Source organism: Oncorhynchus gorbuscha, unplaced genomic scaffold, assembly GCF_021184085.1.
Source record: "Oncorhynchus gorbuscha isolate QuinsamMale2020 ecotype Even-year unplaced genomic scaffold, OgorEven_v1.0 Un_scaffold_619, whole genome shotgun sequence".
Taxonomy (NCBI): domain Eukaryota; kingdom Metazoa; phylum Chordata; class Actinopteri; order Salmoniformes; family Salmonidae; genus Oncorhynchus; species Oncorhynchus gorbuscha.
Window position 1 is genome coordinate 457,080 of NW_025745739.1, and position 19,468 is coordinate 476,547.

A 19,468-nucleotide genomic window follows, 5' to 3' on the forward strand; every position below is an offset into this window, starting at 1 on the left:
CTCCATCCCTCTCTTCTCCATCTCTCTCATTCTCGATCCCCCTCTCTTCTCCATCCCTCTCTCTCCATCTCCATCCATCTCTCTTCTCCATCCTTCTCTCTTCTCCATCCCCTCTCTTCTCCATCCCTCTCTTCTCTCTTCTCCATCCCTCTCTCTTCTCCATCCCTCTCTCTTCTCCATCCTCTCTCTTCTCCATCCCTCTCTCTTCTCCATCCCTCTCTCTCATCTCTCTTCTCCATCCCTCTCTTCTCCATCCCTCTCTCTTCTCCATCCCTCTCTCTTCTCCATCCCTCTCTCTTCTCCATCCCTCTCTTCTCCATCCCTCTCTCTTCTCCATCTCTTCTCCATCCCTCTCTTCTCCATCCCCTCTCTTCTCCATCCCTCTCTTCTCCATCCCTCTCTTCTCCATCCCTCTCTCTTATCGATCCCCTCTCAATCTTCTCCATCCCCTCTTCTCCATCCCTCTCTTCTCCATCCCTCTCTTCTCCATCCCTCTCTCTTCTCCATCCCTCTCTCTCCATCTCTCTTCTCCATCCCTCTCTCTTCTCCATCCCCTCTCTTCTCCATCCCTCTCTCTTCCTCCATCCCTCTCTCCTCCATCCCCTCTCCTCCTCCATCTCTCTCTTCTCCATCCCTCTCTCTTCTCCATCCCTCTCTCTCCTCCATCCCTCTCTCTTCTCCATCCCTCTCTTCCTCCATCCCCTCTCTTCATCCCTCTCTTCTCCATCCCTCTCTTCTCCATCCCTCTCTCTTCTCCATCCCTCTCTTCTCCATCCCTCTCTCTCTCTCTCCATCCCTCTCTTCTCGATCCCCCTCTCTTCTCCCTCTCTTCTCCATCCCTCTCTTCTCCATCCCTCTCTTCTCCATCCCTCTCTTTCTCCATCCCTCTCTCGTCTCCATCTCTCTCTCCTCGATCCCTCTCTCCTCCTCCTCTCCTCTCCATCCCTCTCTCCTCCATCCCTCTCCCAGGAACTGTACCCCATCCCCCAGAGGAACCATGATTCTCCATCCCTCTCTCTTCTCCTTAATCTAGCTCATAGTTCTTCATATCTACTGGGAATGATTCTCTTCTCCATCCCTCTCTCTTAACTCCATCCTCTCTCTAATCTCCATCCCTTAATGTCTCTCTTCTCATGATCATATCTCTTCTGGGAATGATCTCTAATCTCCATCCCTCTCTCTCCTCCATCCCCTCTCTTCTCCATGGGAATTTGATAATTTTTCTAATCCTAGCTCTAGTCTCCTCTCTATCTCTCCTGATGTGACAGCTCTATGTCTAGCTCCTAGTTTAACATCTCCTACCTCTATGAGCACCTACAGTCTGAGCTCCCTCAACATGAGCACCCTGCCCAGGAACATGTGATAATATACCCCACCAGCCCCAGAGGAACCATGATCAGGAGGAAACTCTTAAGAATAGTTTAACATGGATCTTCAAGAATGATGTGATAATATACGTTCCCTTAATGTCTAGCTCATAGTTTAACATGGTCATATCTGCTGGGAATGATGTGATAATATACGGTCCCTTAATGTCTAGCTCATAGTTTAACATGGTCATATCTGCTGGGAATGATGTGATAATATACGGTCCCTTAATGTCTAGCTCATAGTTTAACATGGTCATATCTGCTGGGAATGATGTGATAATATACGGTCCCTTAATGTCTAGCTCATAGTTTAACATGGTCATATCTGCTGGGAATGATGTGATAATATACGGTCCCTTAATGTCTAGCTCATAGTTTAACATGGTCATATCTGCTGGGAATGATGTGATAATATACGGTCCCTTAATGTCTAGCTCATAGTTTAACATGGTCATATCTGCTGACACTGGGAATGATGTGATAATATACGGTCCCTTAATGTCTAGCTCATAGTTTAACATGGTCATATCTGCTGACACTGGGAATGATGTGATAATATACGGTCCCTTAATGTCTAGCTCATAGTTTAACATGGTCATATCTGCTGACACTGGGAATGATGTGATAATATACGGTCCCTTAATGTCTAGCTCATAGTTTAACATGGTCATATCTCTGCTGGGAATGATGTGATAATATACGGTCCCTTAATGTCTAGCTCATAGTTTAACATGGTCATATCTGCTGGGAATGATGTGATAATATACGGTCCCTTAATGTCTAGCTCATAGTTTAACATGGTCATATCTGCTGGGAATGATGTGATAATATACGGTCCCTTAATGTCTAGCTCATAGTTTAACATGGTCATATCTGCTGGGAATGATGTGATAATATACGGTCCCTTAATGTCTAGCTCATAGTTTAACATGGTCATATCTGCTGAACTGGGAATGATGTGATAATATACGGTCCCTTAATGTCTAGCTCATAGTTTAACATGGTCATATCTGCTGGGAATGATGTGATAATATACGTTCCCTTAATGTCTAGCTCATAGTTTAACATGGTCATATCTGCTGGGAATGATGTGATAATATACGGTCCCTTAATGTCTAGCTCATAGTTTAACATGGTCATATCTGCTGGGAATGATGTGATAATATACGGTCCCTTAATGTCTAGCTCATAGTTTAACATGGTCATATCTGCATAGTTTAACATGGTCATATCTGGGAATGATGTGATAATATACGGTCCCTTAATGTCTAGCTCATAGTTTAACATGGTCATATCTGCTGGGAATGATGTGATAATATACGGTCCCTTAATGTCTAGCTCATAGTTTAACATGGTCATATCTGCTGACACTGGAATGATGTGATAATATATGGTCCCTTAATGTCTAGCTCATAGTTTAACATGGTCATATCTGCTGGGAATGATGTGATAATATACGGTCCCTTAATGTCTAGCTCATAGTTTAACATGGTCATATCTGCTGGGAATGATGTGATAATATACGGTCCCTTAATGTCTAGCTCATAGTTTAACATGGTCATATCTGCTGACACTGGGAATGATGTGATAATATACGGTCCCTTAATGTCTAGCTCATAGTTTAACATGGTCATATCTGCTGACACTGGGAATGATGTGATAATATACGGTCCCTTAATGTCTAGCTCATAGTTTAACATGGTCATATCTGCTGACACTGGGAATGATGTGATAATATACGGTCCCTTAATGTCTAGCTCATAGTTTAACATGGTCATATCTGCTGACACTGGGAATGATGTGATAATATACGGTCCCTTAATGTCTAGCTCATAGTTTAACATGGTCATATCTGCTGACACTGGGAATGATGTGATAATATACGGTCCCTTAATGTCTAGCTCATAGTTTAACATGGTCATATCTGCTGGGAATGATGTGATAATATACGGTCCCTTAATGTCTAGCTCATAGTTTAACATGGTCATATCTGCTGGGAATGATGTGATAATATACGGTCCCTTAATGTCTAGCTCATAGTTTAACATGGTCATATCTGCTGGGAATGATGTGATAATATACGGTCCCTTAATGTCTAGCTCATAGTTTAACATGGTCATATCTGCTGGGAATGATGTGATAATATACGGTCCCTTAATGTCTAGCATGGTCATATAGTTTAACATGGTCATATCTGCTGACACTGGGAATGATGTGATAATATACGGTCCCTTAATGTCTAGCTCATAGTTTAACATGGTCATATCTGCTGACACTGGGAATGATGTGATAATATACGGTCCCTTAATGTCTAGCTCATAGTTTAACATGGTCATATCTGCTGGGAATGATGTGATAATATACGGTCCCTTAATGTCTAGCTCATAGTTTAACATGGTCATATCTGCTGGGAATGATGTGATAATATACATTTTTACTTTGTGATTTATTTTGGGGTTATTTTCAAACGCAAAGTGATTTACTTTGAATATAGAAAACAATATACATTATAGTCAATCTGTCTGGTAAAACCATAAAATGACTGAACTAACTAAACAGACAGCTGGCCTTAATGAACTAACTAAACAGACAGCTGTCCTTAATGAACTAACTAAACAGACAGCTGGCCTTAATGAACTAAGCTGGACAGACAGCTGGCCTTAATGAACTAACTAAACAGACAGCTGGCCTTAATGAACTAACTGACAGACAGCTGGCCTTAATGAACTAACTAAACAGACAGCTGGCCTTAATGAACTAACTAAACAGACAGCTGGCCTTAATGAACTAACTAAACAGACAGCTGGCCTTAATGAACTAACTGACAAGACAGCTGGCCTTAATGAACTAACTGAACTAACTAAACAGACAGCTGGCCTTAATGAACTAACTAAACAGACAGCTGGCCTTAATGAACTAACTGACAGACAGCTGGCCTTAATGAACTAACTGACAGACAGCTGGCCTTAATGAACTAACTAAACAGACAGCTGGCCTTAATGAACTAACTAAACAGACAGCTGGCCTTAATGAACTAACTAAACAGACAGCTGGCCTTAACAGACAGCTGGCCTTAATGAACTAACTGACAGACAGCTGGCCTTAATGAACTAACTGACAGACAGCTGGCCTTAATGAACTAACTAAACAGACAGCTGGCCTTAATGAACTAACTGACAGACAGCTGGCCTTAATGAACTAACTAAACAGACAGCTGGCCTTAATGAACTAACTGACAAGACAGCTGTCCTGATTGGATGTTCCTCCAATCAGTTTGTAGAGATATCATGCTTGTCGTAGTGGTGTATGTGTGTGTATGTCAGACAGCAGGAGACCAGCTGTAGTGTTGTAGTGCTGCTCTCAGTCACAGCGGTGGTCTTTCCCATCGACGTCACTAGACAGTAGCAGTGGTTTGTTTTACTGCTCAGCTGTGATTCAGCATCTGACTCTACCATCAGTACTATAGCCTTCCTGACCCATTATACCACCATTAGTCTCCTGTTGCTCTTCTCTAGTCTCTTCTCTAGTCTCTTGTTGTTCTTCTCTAGTCTCTTCTCTAGTCTCTTGTTGTGCTTACATTTACATTTACATTTAAGTCATTTAGCAGACGCTCTTCTAGTCTCTTCTCTAGTCTCTTGTTGTTCTTCTCTAGTCTCTTCTCTAGTCTCTTCTCTAGTCTCTTCTCTAGTCTCTTCTCTAGTCTCTTCTCTAGTCTCATGTTGTTCTTCTCTAGTCTCATGTTGTTCTTCTCTAGTCTCTTCTCTAGTGTCTTCTCTAGTCTCATGTTGTCCTTCTCTAGTCTCTTCTCTAGTCTCATGTTGTTCTTCTCTAGTCTCATGTTGTTCTTCTCTAGTCTCTTCTCTAGTCTCTTGTTGTTCTTCTCTAGTCTCTTCTCTAGTCTCATATTGTCCTTCTCTAGTCTCTTCTCTAGTCTCTTGTTGTTCTTCTCTAGTCTCATGTTGTTCTTCTCTAGTCTCATGTTGTTCTTCTCTAGTCTCTTCTCTAGTCTCTTCTCTAGTCTCTTCTCTAGTCTCTTCTCTAGTCTCTTCTCTAGTCTCATGTTGTTCTTCTCTAGTCTCATGTTGTTCTTCTCTAGTCTCTTCTCTAGTCTCTTCTCTAGTCTCATGTTGTTCTTCTCTAGTCTCATGTTGTTCTTCTCTAGTCTCATGTTGTTCTTCTCTAGTCTCATCTTGTCCTTCTCTAGTCTCATGTTGTTATTCTCTAGTCTCATGTTGTTTTTCTCTAGTCTCATGTTGTCCTTCTCTAGTCTCTTCTCTAGTCTCATGTTGTTCTTCTCTAGTCTCTTCTCTAGTCTCATGTTGTTCTTCTCTAGTCTCATGTTGTTCTTCTCTAGTCTCTTCTCTAGTCTCATGTTGTTCTTCTCTAGTCTCATGTTGTTTTTCTCTAGTCTCATGTTGTCCTTCTCTAGTCTCTTCTCTAGTCTCATGTTGTTCTTCTCTAGTCTCTTCTCTAGTCTCTTGTTGTTCTTCTCTAGTCTCATGTTGTTTTTCTCTAGTCTCATGTTGTCCTTCTCTAGTCTCTTCTCTAGTCTCATGTTGTCCTTCTCTAGTCTCTTCTCTAGTCTCATGTTGTTCTTCTCTAGTCTCTTCTCTAGTCTCATGTTGTTCTTCTCTAGTCTCTGTTGTTATTCTCTAGTCTCATGTTGTTCTTCTCTAGTCTCATGTTGTCCTTCTCTAGTCTCTTCTCTAGTCTCATGTTGTTTTTCTCTAGTCTCTTCTCTAGTCTCATGTTGTTCTTCTCTAGTCTCTTCTCTAGTCTCTTGTTGTTCTTCTCTAGTCTCTTCTCTAGTCTCATGTTGTTCTTCTCTAGTCTCATGTTGTTTTTCTCTAGTCTCATGTTGTTCTTCTCTAGTCTCATGTTGTTCTTCTCTAGTCTCATGTTGTTCTTCTCTAGTCTCATGTTGTTCTTCTCTAGTCTCATGTTGTTCTTCTCTAGTCTCTTCTCTAGTCTCATGTTGTTCTTCTCTAGTCTCATGTTGTTCTTCTCTAGTCTCATGTTGTTCTTCTCTAGTCTCTTCTCTAGTCTCTTCTCTAGTCTCTTCTCTAGTCTCATGTTGTTCTTCTCTAGTCTCATGTTGTTCTTCTCTAGTCTCATGTTGTTCTTCTCTAGTCTCATGTTGTTCTTCTCTAGTCTCTTCTCTAGTCTCATGTTGTTCTTCTCTAGTCTCATGTTGTTCTTCTCTAGTCTCATGTTGTTCTTCTCTAGTCTCATGTTGTTCTTCTCTAGTCTCTTCTCTAGTCTCTTCTCTAGTCTCTTCTCTAGTCTCATGTTGTTCTTCTCTAGTCTCTTGTTGTTCTTCTCTAGTCTCATGTTGTTCTTCTCTAGTCTCATGTTGTTCTTCTCTAGTCTCTTCTCTAGTCTCTTGTTGTTCTTCTCTAGTCTCTTCTCTAGTCTCATGTTGTTCTTCTCTAGTCTCTTGTTGTTCTTCTCTAGTCTCATGTTGTTCTTCTCTAGTCTCTTCTCTAGTCTCATGTTGTTCTTCTCTAGTCTCATGTTGTTCTTCTCTAGTCTCATGTTGTTCTTCTCTAGTCTCATGTTGTTTTTCTCTAGTCTCATGTTGTTCTTCTCTAGTCTCTTCTCTAGTCTCATGTTGTTCTTCTCTAGTCTCTTGTTGTTCTTCTCTAGTCTCTTGTTGTTCTTCTCTAGTCTCATGTTGTTTTTCTCTAGTCTCATGTTGTTCTTCTCTAGTCTCTTGTTGTTCTTCTCTAGTCTCATGTTGTTTTTCTCTAGTCTCATGTTGTTCTTCTCTAGTCTCATGTTGTTCTTCTCTAGTCTCATGTTGTTCTTCTCTAGTCTCTTCTCTAGTCTCTTGTTGTTCTTCTCTAGTCTCTTCTCTAGTCTCATGTTGTTCTTCTCTAGTCTCATGTTGTTCTTCTCTAGTCTCTTCTCTAGTCTCATGTTGTTCTTCTCTAGTCTCTTCTCTAGTCTCATGTTGTTCTTCTCTAGTCTCTTCTCTAGTCTCTTCTCTAGTCTCATGTTGTTCTTCTCTAGTCTCTGTTGTTATTCTCTAGTCTCTTGTTGTTCTTCTCTAGATTCATGTTGTTCTTCTCTAGTCTCTGTTGTTATTCTCTAGTCTCTTGTTGTTCTTCTCTAGTCTCTTCTCTAGTCTCATGTTGTTCTTCTCTAGTCTCTTGTTGTTCTTCTCTAGTCTCATGTTGTTCTTCTCTAGTCTCTTGTTGTTCTTCTCTAGTCTCATGTTGTTATTCTCTAGTCTCTTGTTGTTCTTCTCTAGTCTCATGTTGTTCTTCTCTAGTCTCATGTTGTTCTTCTCTAGTCTCTTCTCTAGTCTCATGTTGTTCTTCTCTAGTCTCTTCTCTAGTCTCTTGTTGTTCTTCTCTAGTCTCATGTTGGTATTGTCTAGTCTCATGTTGTTCTTCTCTAGTCTCATGATGTCCTTCTCTAGTCTCTTCTCTAGTCTCTTCTCTAGTCTCTTCTCTAGTCTCTTCTCTACTCTCTTCTCTAGTCTCATGTTGTCCTTCTCTAGTCTCTTCTCTAGTCTCTTCTCTAGTCTCTTCTCTAGTCTCATGTTGTTCTTCTCTAGTCTCATGTTGTTCTTCTCTAGTCTCTTGTTGTTTTTCTCTAGTCTCTTCTCTAGTCTCATGTTGTTCTTCTCTAGTCTCATGTTGTTCTTCTCTAGTCTCTTCTCTAGTCTCATGTTGTTCTTCTCTAGTCTCTTCTCTAGTCTCATGTTGTTCTTCTCTAGTCTCATGTTGTTCTTCTCTAGTCTCTTCTCTAATCTCTTGTTGTTCTTCTAGTCTCATGTTGTCTCATGTTGTTCTTCTCTAGTCTCATGTTGTTCTTCTCTAGTCTCATGTTGTTCTTCTCTAGTCTCTTCTCTAGTCTCTTCTCTAGTCTCATGTTGTTATTCTCTAGTCTCTTCTCTAGTCTCTTCTCTAGTCTCATGTTGTTCTTCTCTAGTCTCTCCTCTAGTCTCATGTTGTTCTTCTCTAGTCTCTTCTCTAGTCTCATGTTGTTCTTCTCTAGTCTCATGTTGTTCTTCTCTAGTCTCTTCTCTGGTCTCTTGTTGTTCTTCTCTAGTCTCTTGTTGTTTTTCTCTAGTCTCTTCTCTAGTCTCATGTTGTTCTTCTCTAGTCTCTTCTCTAGTCTCATGTTGTTCTTCTCTAGTCTCTTCTCTAGTCTCATGTTGTTCTTCTCTAGTCTCATGTTGTTCTTCTCTAGTCTCTTCTCTAGTCTCTTGTTGTTCTTCTCTAGTCTCATGTTGTTCTTCTCTAGTCTCATGTTGTTCTTCTCTAGTCTCATGTTGTTCTTCTCTAGTCTCTTCTCTAGTCTCTTCTCTAGTCTCATGTTGTTCTTCTCTAGTCTCTTCTCTAGTCTCTTCTCTAGTCTCATGTTGTTCTTCTCTAGTCTCATGTTGTTCTTCTCTAGTCTCATGTTGTTCTTCTCTAGTCTCTTGTTGTTTTTCTCTAGTCTCTTCTCTAGTCTCATGTTGTTCTTCTCTAGTCTCTTCTCTAGTCTCATGTTGTTCTTCTCTAGTCTCTTCTCTAGTCTCATGTTGTTCTTCTCTAGTCTCTTCTCTAGTCTCATGTTGTTCTTCTCTAGTCTCTTCTCTAGTCTCTTCTCTAGTCTCTTGTTGTTCTTCTCTAGATTCATGTTGTTCTTCTCTAGTCTCTGTTGTTATTCTCTAGTCTCTTGTTGTTCTTCTCTAGTCTCTTCTCTAGTCTCATGTTGTTCTTCTCTAGTCTCATGTTGTTCTTCTCTAGTCTCATGTTGTTCTTCTCTAGTCTCTTGTTGTTCTTCTCTAGTCTCATGTTGTTATTCTCTAGTCTCTTCTCTAGTCTCTTGTTGTTCTTCTCTAGTCTCATGTTGTTCTTCTCTAGTCTCATGTTGTTCTTCTCTAGTCTCTTCTCTAGTCTCATGTTGTTCTTCTCTAGTCTCTTCTCTAGTCTCTTGTTGTTCTTCTCTAGTCTCATGTTGGTATTGTCTAGTCTCATGTTGTTCTTCTCTAGTCTCATGATGTCCTTCTCTAGTCTCTTCTCTAGTCTCTTCTCTAGTCTCTTCTCTAGTCTCTTCTCTACTCTCTTCTCTAGTCTCATGCTGTCCTTCTCTAGTCTCTTCTCTACTCTCTTCTCTAGTCTCTTCTCTAGTCTCATGTTGTTCTTCTCTAGTCTCATGTTGTTCTTCTCTAGTCTCTTGTTGTTTTTCTCTAGTCTCTTCTCTAGTCTCATGTTGTTCTTCTCTAGTCTCTTCTCTAGTCTCATGTTGTTCTTCTCTAGTCTCTTCTCTAGTCTCATGTTGTTCTTCTCTAGTCTCTTCTCTAATCTACTTAGTCTCATGTTGTTCTTCTCTAGTCTCTCTAATCTCTTGTTGTTCTTCTCTAGTCTCATGTTGTTCTTCTCTAGTCTCATGTTGTTCTTCTCTAGTCTCATGTTGTTCTTCTCTAGTCTCTTCTCTAGTCTCTTCTCTAGTCTCATGTTGTTCTTCTCTAGTCTCTTCTCTAGTCTGTTCTCTAGTCTCATGTTGTTCTTCTCTAGTCTCTCCTCTAGTCTCATGTTGTTCTTCTCTAGTCTCTTCTCTAGTCTCATGTTGTTCTTCTCTAGTCTCATGTTGTTCTTCTCTAGTCTCTTCTCTAGTCTCTTGTTGTTCTTCTCTAGTCTCTTGTTGTTTTTTTCTCTAGTCTCTTCTCTAGTCTCATGTTGTTCTTCTCTAGTCTCTTCTCTAGTCTCATGTTGTTCTTCTCTAGTCTCTTCTCTAGTCTCATGTTGTTCTTCTCTAGTCTCATGTTGTTCTTCTCTAGTCTCTTCTCTAGTCTCTTGTTGTTCTTCTCTAGTCTCATGTTGTTCTTCTCTAGTCTCTTCTCTAGTCTCTTCTCTAGTCTCATGTTGTTCTTCTCTAGTCTCTTCTCTAGTCTCTTCTCTAGTCTCATGTTGTTCTTCTCTAGTCTCATGTTGTTCTTCTCTAGTCTCATGTTGTTCTTCTCTAGTCTCTTGTTGTTTTCTCTAGTCTCTTCTCTAGTCTCATGTTGTTCTTCTCTAGTCTCTTCTCTAGTCTCATGTTGTTCTTCTCTAGTCTCTTCTCTAGTCTCATGTTGTTCTTCTCTAGTCTCTTCTCTAGTCTCATGTTGTTCTTCTCTAGTCTCATGTTGTTCTTCTCTAGTCTCTTCTCTAGTCTCTTGTTGTTCTTCTCTAGTCTCATGTTGTTCTTCTCTAGTCTCATGTTGTTCTTCTCTAGTCTCATGTTGTTCTTCTCTAGTCTCTTCTCTAGTCTCTTCTCTAGTCTCATGTTGTTCTTCTCTAGTCTCTTCTCTAGTCTCTTCTCTAGTCTCATGTTGTTCTTCTCTAGTCTCTCCTCTAGTCTCATGTTGTTTTCTTCTCTAGTCTCTTCTCTAGTCTCATGTTGTTCTTCTCTAGTCTCATGTTGTTCTTCTCTAGTCTCTTCTCTAGTCTCTTGTTGTTCTTCTCTAGTATCTTGTTGTTTTCTCTAGTCTTTTCTAGTCTCATGTTGTTCTTCTCTAGTTCTCTAGTCTCATGTTGTTCTTCTCTAGTCTCTTCTCTAGTCTCATGTTGTTCTTCTCTAGTCTCTCTTCTCTCTAGTCTCTTCTTGTTGTTCTTCTCTAGTCTCATGTTGTTCTTCTCTAGTCTTGTTGTTCTTCTCTAGTCTCTTCTCTAGTCTCTTCTCTAGTTCTTCTCTAGTCTCTTCTCTAGTCTCTTCTCTAGTCTCATGTTGTTCTTCTCTAGTCTCTCCTCTAGTCTCATGTTGTTCTTCTCTAGTCTCTTCTCTAGTCTCATGTTGTTCTTCTCTAGTCTCATGTTGTTCTAGTCTCTATGTTGTTCTTCTCTAGTCTCTCTAGTCTCTTGTTGTTCTTCTCTAGTCTCATGTTGTTCTTCTCTAGTCTCATGTTGTTCTTCTCTAGTCTCTTCTCTAGTCTCTTCTCTAGTCTCATGTTGTTCTTCTCTAGTCTCTTCTCTAGTCTCTTCTCTAGTCTCCATGTTGTTCTTCTCTAGTCTCTCCTCTAGTCTCATGTTGTTCTTCTCTAGTCTCTTCTCTAGTCTCTTGTTGTTCTTCTCTAGTCTCATGTTGTTCTTCTCTAGTCTCATGTTGTTCTTCTCTAGTCTCTTCTCTAGTCTCTTGTTGTTCTTCTCTAGTCTCTTGTTGTTCTTCTCTAGTCTCTTCTCTAGTCTCATGTTGTTCTTCTCTAGTCTCTTCTCTAGTCTCATGTTGTTCTTCTCTAGTCTCTTCTCTAGTCTCATGTTGTTCTTCTCTAGTCTCTTCTCTAGTCTCTTGTTGTTCTTCTCTAGTCTCATGTTGTTCTTCTCTAGTCTCATGTTGTTCTTCTCTAGACTCTTCTATAGTCTCATGTTGTTCTTCTCTAGTCTCTTCTATAGTCTCATGTTGTTCTTCTCTAGTCTCATGTTGTTCTTCTCTAGTCTCTTCTCTAGTCTCATGTTGTTCTTCTCTAGTCTCATGTTGTTCTTCTCTAGTCTCATGTTGTTCTTCTCTAGTCTCATGTTGTTCTTCTCTAGTCTCTTGTTGTTCTTCTCTAGTCTCTTGTTGTTCTTCTCTAGTCTCTTCTCTAGTCTCATGTTGTTCTTCTCTAGTCTCTTCTCTAGTCTCTTCTCTAGTCTCATGTTGTTCTTCTCTAGTCTCATGTTGTCCTTCTCTAGTCTCTTCTCTAGTCTCATGTTGTTCTTCTCTAGTCTCTTCTCTAGTCTATTGTTGTTCTTCTCTAGTCTCTTCTCTAGTCTCATGTTGTTCTTCTCTAGTCTCTTCTCTAGTCTCATGTTGTCCTTCTCTAGTCTCTTCTCTAGTCTCATGTTGTCCTTCTCTAGTCTCTTCTCTAGTCTCTTGTTGTTTTTCTCTAGTCTCTTCTCTAGTCTCATGTTGTTCTTCTCTAGTCTCTGTTGTTCTTCTCTACTCTCATGTTGTCCTTCTCTAGTCTCTTCTCTAGTCTCATGTTGTTCTTCTCTAGTCTCATGTTTGTCCTTCTCTAGTCTCATGTTGTTCTTCTCTAGTCTGTTCTCTAGTCTCTTCTCTAGTCTCTTCTCTAGTCTCATGTTGTTCTTCTCTAGTCTCATGTTGTTCTTCTCTAGTCTCTTTTGTTGTTTTCTTCTCTAGTCTCTTGTTGTTCTTCTCTAGTCTCTTGTTGTCCTTCTCTAGTCTCTTCTCTAGTCTCATGTTGTTCTTCTCTAGTCTCATGTTGTTCTTCTCTAGTCCCATGTTGTTCTTCTCTAGTCTCTTGTTTTTCTTCTCTAGTCTCTTGTTGTTCTTCTCTAGTCTCTTCTCTAGTCTCTTCTCTAGTCTCATGTTGTTCTTCTCTAGTCTCATGTTGTTCTTCTCTAGTCTCTTGTTGTTCTTCTCTAGTCTCTTGTTGTTCTTCTCTAGTCTCTTGTTGTCCTTCTCTAGTCTCTTCTCTAGTCTCATGTTGTTCTTCTCTAGTCTCATGTTGTTCTTCTCTAGTCCCATGTTGTTCTTCTCTAGTCTCTTGTTTTCTTCTCTAGTCTCTTGTTGTTATTCTCTAGTCTCTTCTCTAGTCTCTTGTTGTTCTTTCTAGTCTCTTCTCTAGTCTCTTCTCTAGTCTCTTGTTGTTCTTCTCTAGTCTCTTCTCTAGTCTCATGTTGTTCTTCTCTAGTCTCTTGTTGTTCTTCTCTAGTCTCATGTTGTTCTTCTCTAGTCTCTTCTCTAGTCTCTTGTTGTTCTTCTCTAGTCTCTTCTCTAGTCTCATGTTGTTCTTCTCTAGTCTCTTCTCTAGTCTCTTCTCTAGTCTCATGTTGTTCTTCTCTAGTCTCATGTTGTTCTTCTCTAGTCTCATGTTGTCCTTCTCTAGTCTCTTCTCTAGTCTCATGTTGTCCTTCTCTAGTCTCTTCTCTAGTCTCATGTTGTTCTTCTCTAGTCTCATGTTGTTCTTCTCTAGTCTCATGTTGTCCTTCTCTAGTCTCTTCTCTAGTCTCATGTTGTCCTTCTCTAGTCTCTTCTCTAGTCTCTTGTTGTTCTTCTCTAGTCTCTTCTCTAGTCTCATGTTGTTCTTCTCTAGTCTCTTTGTAAGTCGCTCTGGATAAGAGCGTCTGCTAAATGACTTAAATGTAATGTAATGTAGTCTCATGTTGTCCTTCTCTAGTCTCAGTCCAGGGGATTCTATCTACAGTGGTTGGTTGGTCCTCAGAGACCAGGGATTCTGTCTACAGTGGTTGGTTGGTCCTCAGAGACCAGGGATTCTGTCTACAGTGGTTGGTTTGTCCTCACAGACCAGGGATTCTATCTACAGTGGATGGTTGGTCCTCACAGACCAGTGATTCTGTCTACAGTGGTTGGTTTGTTGGTCCTCACAGACCAGGGATTCTATCTACAGTGGTTGGTTGGTTTGTCCTCACAGACCAGGGATTCTGTCACAGTCGTTGGTTGGTCCTCACAGACCAGGGATTCTATCTACAGTGGTTTGTTGGTTGGTTGGTCCTCACAGACCATTCTATCTACAGTGGTTTGTTGGTTGGTTGGTCCTCACAGACCAAGGATTCTGTCTACAGTGGTTGGTTGGTTGGTCCTCACAGACCAGGGATTCTATCTATAGTGGTTGGTTGGTTTGTCCTCACAGACCAGGGATTCTGTCACAGTCGTTGGTTTGTCCTCACAGACCAGGGATTCTATCTACAGCGGTTGGTTGGTCCTCACAGACCAGGGATTCTATCTACAGCGGTTGGTTGGTCCTCACAGACCAGGGATTCTGTCACAGTCGTAGTCACATCCCTGTAGCAGCTGAACTGGCTGTAACCAGCTTTGTCATGTCTCGCTGCCCTCTGCTCTGCGACCTACGACCTCTCCAGGGACCTGGGCTCAGCTCGATGGTCTCAGCTCGCTGCTCGTTGCATCGGCAAGGAGACGTCAATCACTCTCGTTGTTATGGCAACCTGAACCTTCGCCCGGCGAAAGTGCCAGTAACAGTCACGTTCCAATGCAGACACACACACGCACACACACCCCAGGCCCATAGAGATACAGAGACTGCTGAGTCACTGGTTTCAAAGTGCTGTGAGTGACAGTCTTCCTGATGAGGAAGGGAGACGGGGGAGGACAGGGAACGAGGGCTTTGTGGCGTGTACCAAAGGGGCCCCATCACTGTCACCAGCTCACAGGAATAAACAGAGATTGTAGATGGACAGTTTAACTCCCTATACTCCTCCATCACACACTACCCTCCCTCTGCTGCCTTTCAAAGAGGGGGTGGTTTGACATGTCCTGATGACCTGGCACTGTGACCAATCAGCTAGAGTCAGTCAACCGGCCGGCCAATCAGCTAGTCAGTTAGTCAGTCAACCAGCCAGTCAGCCGGCCGGCCAATCAACTAGTCAGTCAGTCAACCAGCCAGTCAGCCAGCCAATCAGCTAGTCAGTCCAACCAGTCGGTCAGCCGACCAATCAACTAGTGAGCCAGCCGACCAATCAACTAGTCAGCCAGCCAGACAGTCAGCCCAGTCATCCAGCCAATCAGCCAGCCAGCCAGCCAGCCAGTCAGCCAGCCAACCAGCCAGCCAGCCAATCAGCCAGCCAGCCAGCCAGCCAGTCAGCCAGCCAGCCAGCCAGCCAGCCAGTGACAGACCAGAGGTAAACGGTACAGAGTCGGGGACAGTCAGAGAGGCAGCCGATGTCACACAGCCACAGGGAGATAGCAACTGACTGAGGAGGACAACTGAGGAGGACAACTGGAGATACATTATATACATTATCCTTGAGTCAGGAGAGAGAGCTTTACATTATGCCCCTCCCTTCTCTCCATAAACCCACTCAGTGAGATGTTCCTTAAGCCCTGTTTACCTGGGATCACTATCCTCCTCTCTTTCTCTCTTTTGATCTCCCTCTCCCTCCCTGTTTCTCTCTCTCCCCTCTCTCTTGCTCGCCCTCTCTCTCTCTCTGTCTCTCTCTCTCTCTCTCTCTCTCTTGCTCCCCCTCTCTCTCTCTCTGTCTCTCTCTCTCTCTCTCTCTTGCTCCCCCTCTCTCTTGCTCCTCCCTCTCTCTCTCTCTCCTCTCTCTCTCTCTCTCTCTCTCTCTCTCTCTCTCTCTCTCTCTCTCTCTCTCTCTCCCTCTCTCTCTCTCTCTCCCCCTTCCCTCCCTCCCCCTCTCCCTCTCCTTCCTCTCTCTCTCTCTCTCTCTCTCTCTCTCTATCCCTCCTCCTTCCCTCCCTCCCTCCCTCCCTCCCCTCTCCCCTCTATAATCTATCATCACACACTGCGTCTCCAAATATTGACCGTCTGGTTTAGTTTCCAGATGAGGCCATTAGAAAGGCATTGTGATGTGCTTCCTGAAAGCTGCCAGCTCCATCTCCCTCCTGATCCTTCATAACTGTCCAGGAGACAAATGGCCATCAGTCCCACTGAACCCCATCCGCAATACATAACTCGTAGAGGAAACTGAACAAGGATCAGGAGAGTACTGCAGGGCTATGTGACTATCGCCTAACCACGGCCCCACGGCCCCCACAGCCCTCAGTCCCCACAGCCCCACGGCCTCCACAGCCCCGGTCCCCCAGCCCCTCAGTCCCTCAGTCCCCACAGCCCCTCAGTCCCCACAGCCCCTCAGTCCCCACAGCCCCTCAGTCCCCACAGCCCCACAGTCCCCACAGCCCCTCAGTCCCCACAGCCTCAGTCCCCACAGCCCCATTAGTCCCCACAGCCCCTCAGTCCCCACAGCCCCACAACCCCACGGCCCCCACAGCCCCTCGGTCCCCACAGCCCCACAGTCCCCACAGCCCCATCGGCCCCCACAGCCCCACGGCCCCTCAGTCCCCACAGCCCACGGCCCCTCGGGTCCCCACAGCCCCTCAGTACCCACAGCCCCTCCAGTCCCCACAGCCCCTCAGTCCCTCAGTCCCCACAGCCCCTCCAGTCCCCACAGCCCTCAGTCCCCACAGCCCCTCAGCCCCACAGCCCCACAGCCCCACAGGCCCCACGGCCCCCACAGCCCCTCGGTCCCCCAGCCCCACAGCCCCGGCCCCCACAGCCCCTCAGTCCCCACAGCCCCACAGTCCCCACAGCCCTCGGTCCCCACAGCCCCTCAGTCCCCACAGTCCCTCAGTCCCCACAGCCCCACGGCCTCCACAGCCCCTCAGTCCCCACAGCCCCTCAGTCCCCACAGCCCCACGGCCCCCACAGCCCCTCAGTCCCACAGCCCCTCAGTCCCCACAGCCACTCAGTCCCCACAACCCCTCAGTCCCCCAGCCCCTCAGTCCCCAAGCCCCCATGGCCCCCACAGCCCCCACCCGGTCCCCACAGCCCCCACAGCCCCCACAGCCCCACGGACCCCCACAGCCCCACGGTCCCCACAGAGCCCCAGACGGGTCCCCAGCCCCACGGTCCCCACAGCCCTCCAGTCCCCACAGCCCCTCAGTCCCACGGCCCCCACAGCCCCTCAGGCCCCCGGCCCCCACAGAAATTTATTTGTCCCCACAGCCCCTCAGTCCCCACAGCCCCTCGGCCCCCACAGCCCCTCGGTCCCCACAGCCCTCGGTCCCCACAGCCCCTCGGTCCCCACAGCCCCTCGGGTCCCCACAGCCCCTCGGTCCTAGGCCCTCTGTCCCCACAGCCCCTCAGTCCCCACAGCCCCTCAGTCCCCACAGCTGTTTGCCCCCACAGCCCCTCAGTCCCCTACAGCCCTCAGTCCCCACAGCCCCCAGTCCCTACAGCCCCTCAGTCCCCACAGCCCCTCAGTCCCCACAGTCCCTCAGTCCCCACAGCCCCACGGCCCCCACAGCCCCACGGCCCCCACGGCCCCTCAGTCCCCACAGCCCCACGGCCCCCACAGCCCCTCAATCCCCACAGCCCCTCAGTCCCCACAGCCCCACGGTCCCCACAGCCCCTCAGTCCCCACAGCCCCACAGTCCCCACAGCCCCACAGTCCCCACAGCCCCTCGGTCCCCACAGCCCCACGGCCCCCTCAGTCCCCACAGCCCCTCGGTCCCCACAGCCCCTCAGTCCCCACAGCCCCTCAGTCCCCACAGCCCCTCAGTCCCCACAGCCCCTCAGTCCCCACAGCCCCACGGCCCCCACAGCCCCTCAGTCCCCACAGCCCCTCAGTCCCCACAGCCCCTCAGTCCCCACAGCCCCTCAGTCCCCACAGCCCCTCGGTCCCCACAGCCCCACGGCCCCCACAGCCCCTCAGTCCCCACAGCCCCTCAGTCCCCACAGCCCCTCAGTCCCCACAGCCCCTCAGTCCCCACGGCCCCTCAGTCCCCACGGCCCCTCAGTCCCCACGGCCCCACGGCCCCCACGGCCCCTCAGTCCCCACAGCCCCACGGCCCCCACGGCCCCTCAGTCCCCACAGCCCCTCAGTCCCCACAGCCCCACGGCCCCCACAGCCCCTCAGTCCCCACAGCCCCTCGGTCCCCACAGCCCCACGGTCCCCACAGCCCCTCAGTCCCCACAGCCCCACAGCCCCTCGGTCCCCACAGCCCCACGGCCCCCACAGCCCCTCGGTCCCCACAGCCCCTCGGTCCCCACAGTCCCCACAGCCCCTCGGTCCCCACAGCCCCTCGGTCCCCACAGCCCCTCAGTCTCCACAGCCCCTCAGTCCCCACAGCCCCTCAGTCCCCACAGCCCCTCAGTCCCCACAGCCCCTCAGTCCCCACAGTCCCTCAGTCCCCACAGCCCCTCGGTCCCCACAGCCCCACGGTCCCCACAGCCCCTCGGTCCCCACAGCCCCTCGGTCCCCACAGCCCCTCGGTCCCCACAGCCCCTCGGTCCCCACAGCCCCACGGTCCCCAAGCCCCTCGGTCCCCACAGCCCCTCAGTCCCCACAGCCCCTCAGTCCCCACAGCCCCTCAGTCCCCACAGCCCCACGGCCCCCACAGCCCCACGGTCCCCAAGCCCCTCGGTCCCCACAGCCCCTCAGTCCCCACAGCCCCTCAGTCCCCACAGCCCCACGGCCCCCACAGCCCCTCAGTCCCCACAGCCCCACGGCCCCCACAGCCCCTCAGTCCCCACAGCCCCTCAGTCCCCAAGCACCACGGCCACCACAGCCCCACGGCCCCCACAGCCCCACGGTCCCCACAGCCCCTCAGTCCCCAAGCCCCACGGCCCCCACAGCCCCTCAGTCCCCACAGCCCCACGGCCTCCACAGCCCCTCGGCCCCCACAGTCCCTCAGTCCCCAAGCCCCACGGCCTCCACAGCCCCTCAGTCCCCAAGCCCCACGGCCTCCACAGCCCCTCGGCCCCCACAGCCCCTCAGTCCCCACAGCCCCACGGTCCCCACAGCCCCTCAGTCCCCAAGCCCCACGGCCTCCACAGCCCCACGGCCCCCACAGCCCCTCAGTCCCCACAGCCCCTCGGTCCCCAAGCCCCACGGCCCCCACAGCCCTCGGTCCCCAAGCCCCACGGCCCCCACAGCCCTCGGTCCCCAAGCCCCACGGCCCCCACAGCCCCTCAGTCCCCACAGCCCCTCGGTCCCCAAGCCCCACGGCCCCCACAGCCCCTCAGTCCCCACAGCCCCTTGGTCCCCAAGCCCCACGGCCTCCACAGCCCCTCAGTCCCCACAGCCCCTCGGTCCCCAAGCCCCACGGCCTCCACAGCCCCACGGTCCCCAAGCCCCACGGCCCCCACAGCCCCTCGGTCCCCAAGCCCCACGGCCCCCACAGCCCCTCGGTCCCCAAGCCCCACGGCCTCCACAGCCCCTCGGTCCCCAAGCCCCACAGCCCCCACAGCCCTCGGTCCCCAAGCCCCACGGCCTCCACAGCCCCTCGGTCCCCAAGCCCCACGGCCTCCACAGCCCCTCGGTCCCCAAGCCCCACGGCCTCCACAGCCCCTCGGTCCCCAAGCCCCACGGCCCCCACAGCCCTCGGTCCCCAAGCCCCACGGCCTCCACAGCCCCTCTGTCCCCAAGCCCCACGGCCCCCACAGCCCTCGGTCCCCAAGCCCCACGGCCTCCACAGCCCCTCGGTCCCCAAGCCCCACGGCCTCCACAGCCCCTCGGTCCCCAAGCCCCACGGCCTCCACAGCCCCTCGGTCCCCAAGCCCCACGGCCCCCACAGCCCCTCAGTCTCCACAGCCCCTCGGTCCCCAAGCCCCACGGCCTCCACAGCCCCTCGGCCCCCACAGTCCCTGGCCCCCAAGCCCCACGGCCTCCACAGCCCCTCGGTCC

At 48.2% G+C, this 19,468-nt stretch overlaps 1 protein-coding gene across 1 annotated transcript in view; it reads left to right on the forward strand.

Annotated features, from left to right (window-relative positions):
* The window catches only part of LOC124019528 (glutamate receptor-interacting protein 1-like), a gene marked incomplete at its 3' end in the record, with an annotated part of 335,325 nt that extends 316,059 nt beyond the window's left edge, over window positions 1–19,266 (forward strand). The window contains exons 12-15 of the mRNA XM_046334890.1: window positions 16,563–16,748; window positions 18,418–18,558; window positions 18,800–18,939; window positions 19,130–19,266. Of these exons, the coding sequence (XP_046190846.1) occupies window positions 16,563–16,748; window positions 18,418–18,558; window positions 18,800–18,939; window positions 19,130–19,266 (604 nt within the window). The remainder of the gene's footprint in view (window positions 1–16,562; window positions 16,749–18,417; window positions 18,559–18,799; window positions 18,940–19,129) is intronic.
* Window positions 19,267–19,468: the final 202 nt, after the last annotated feature.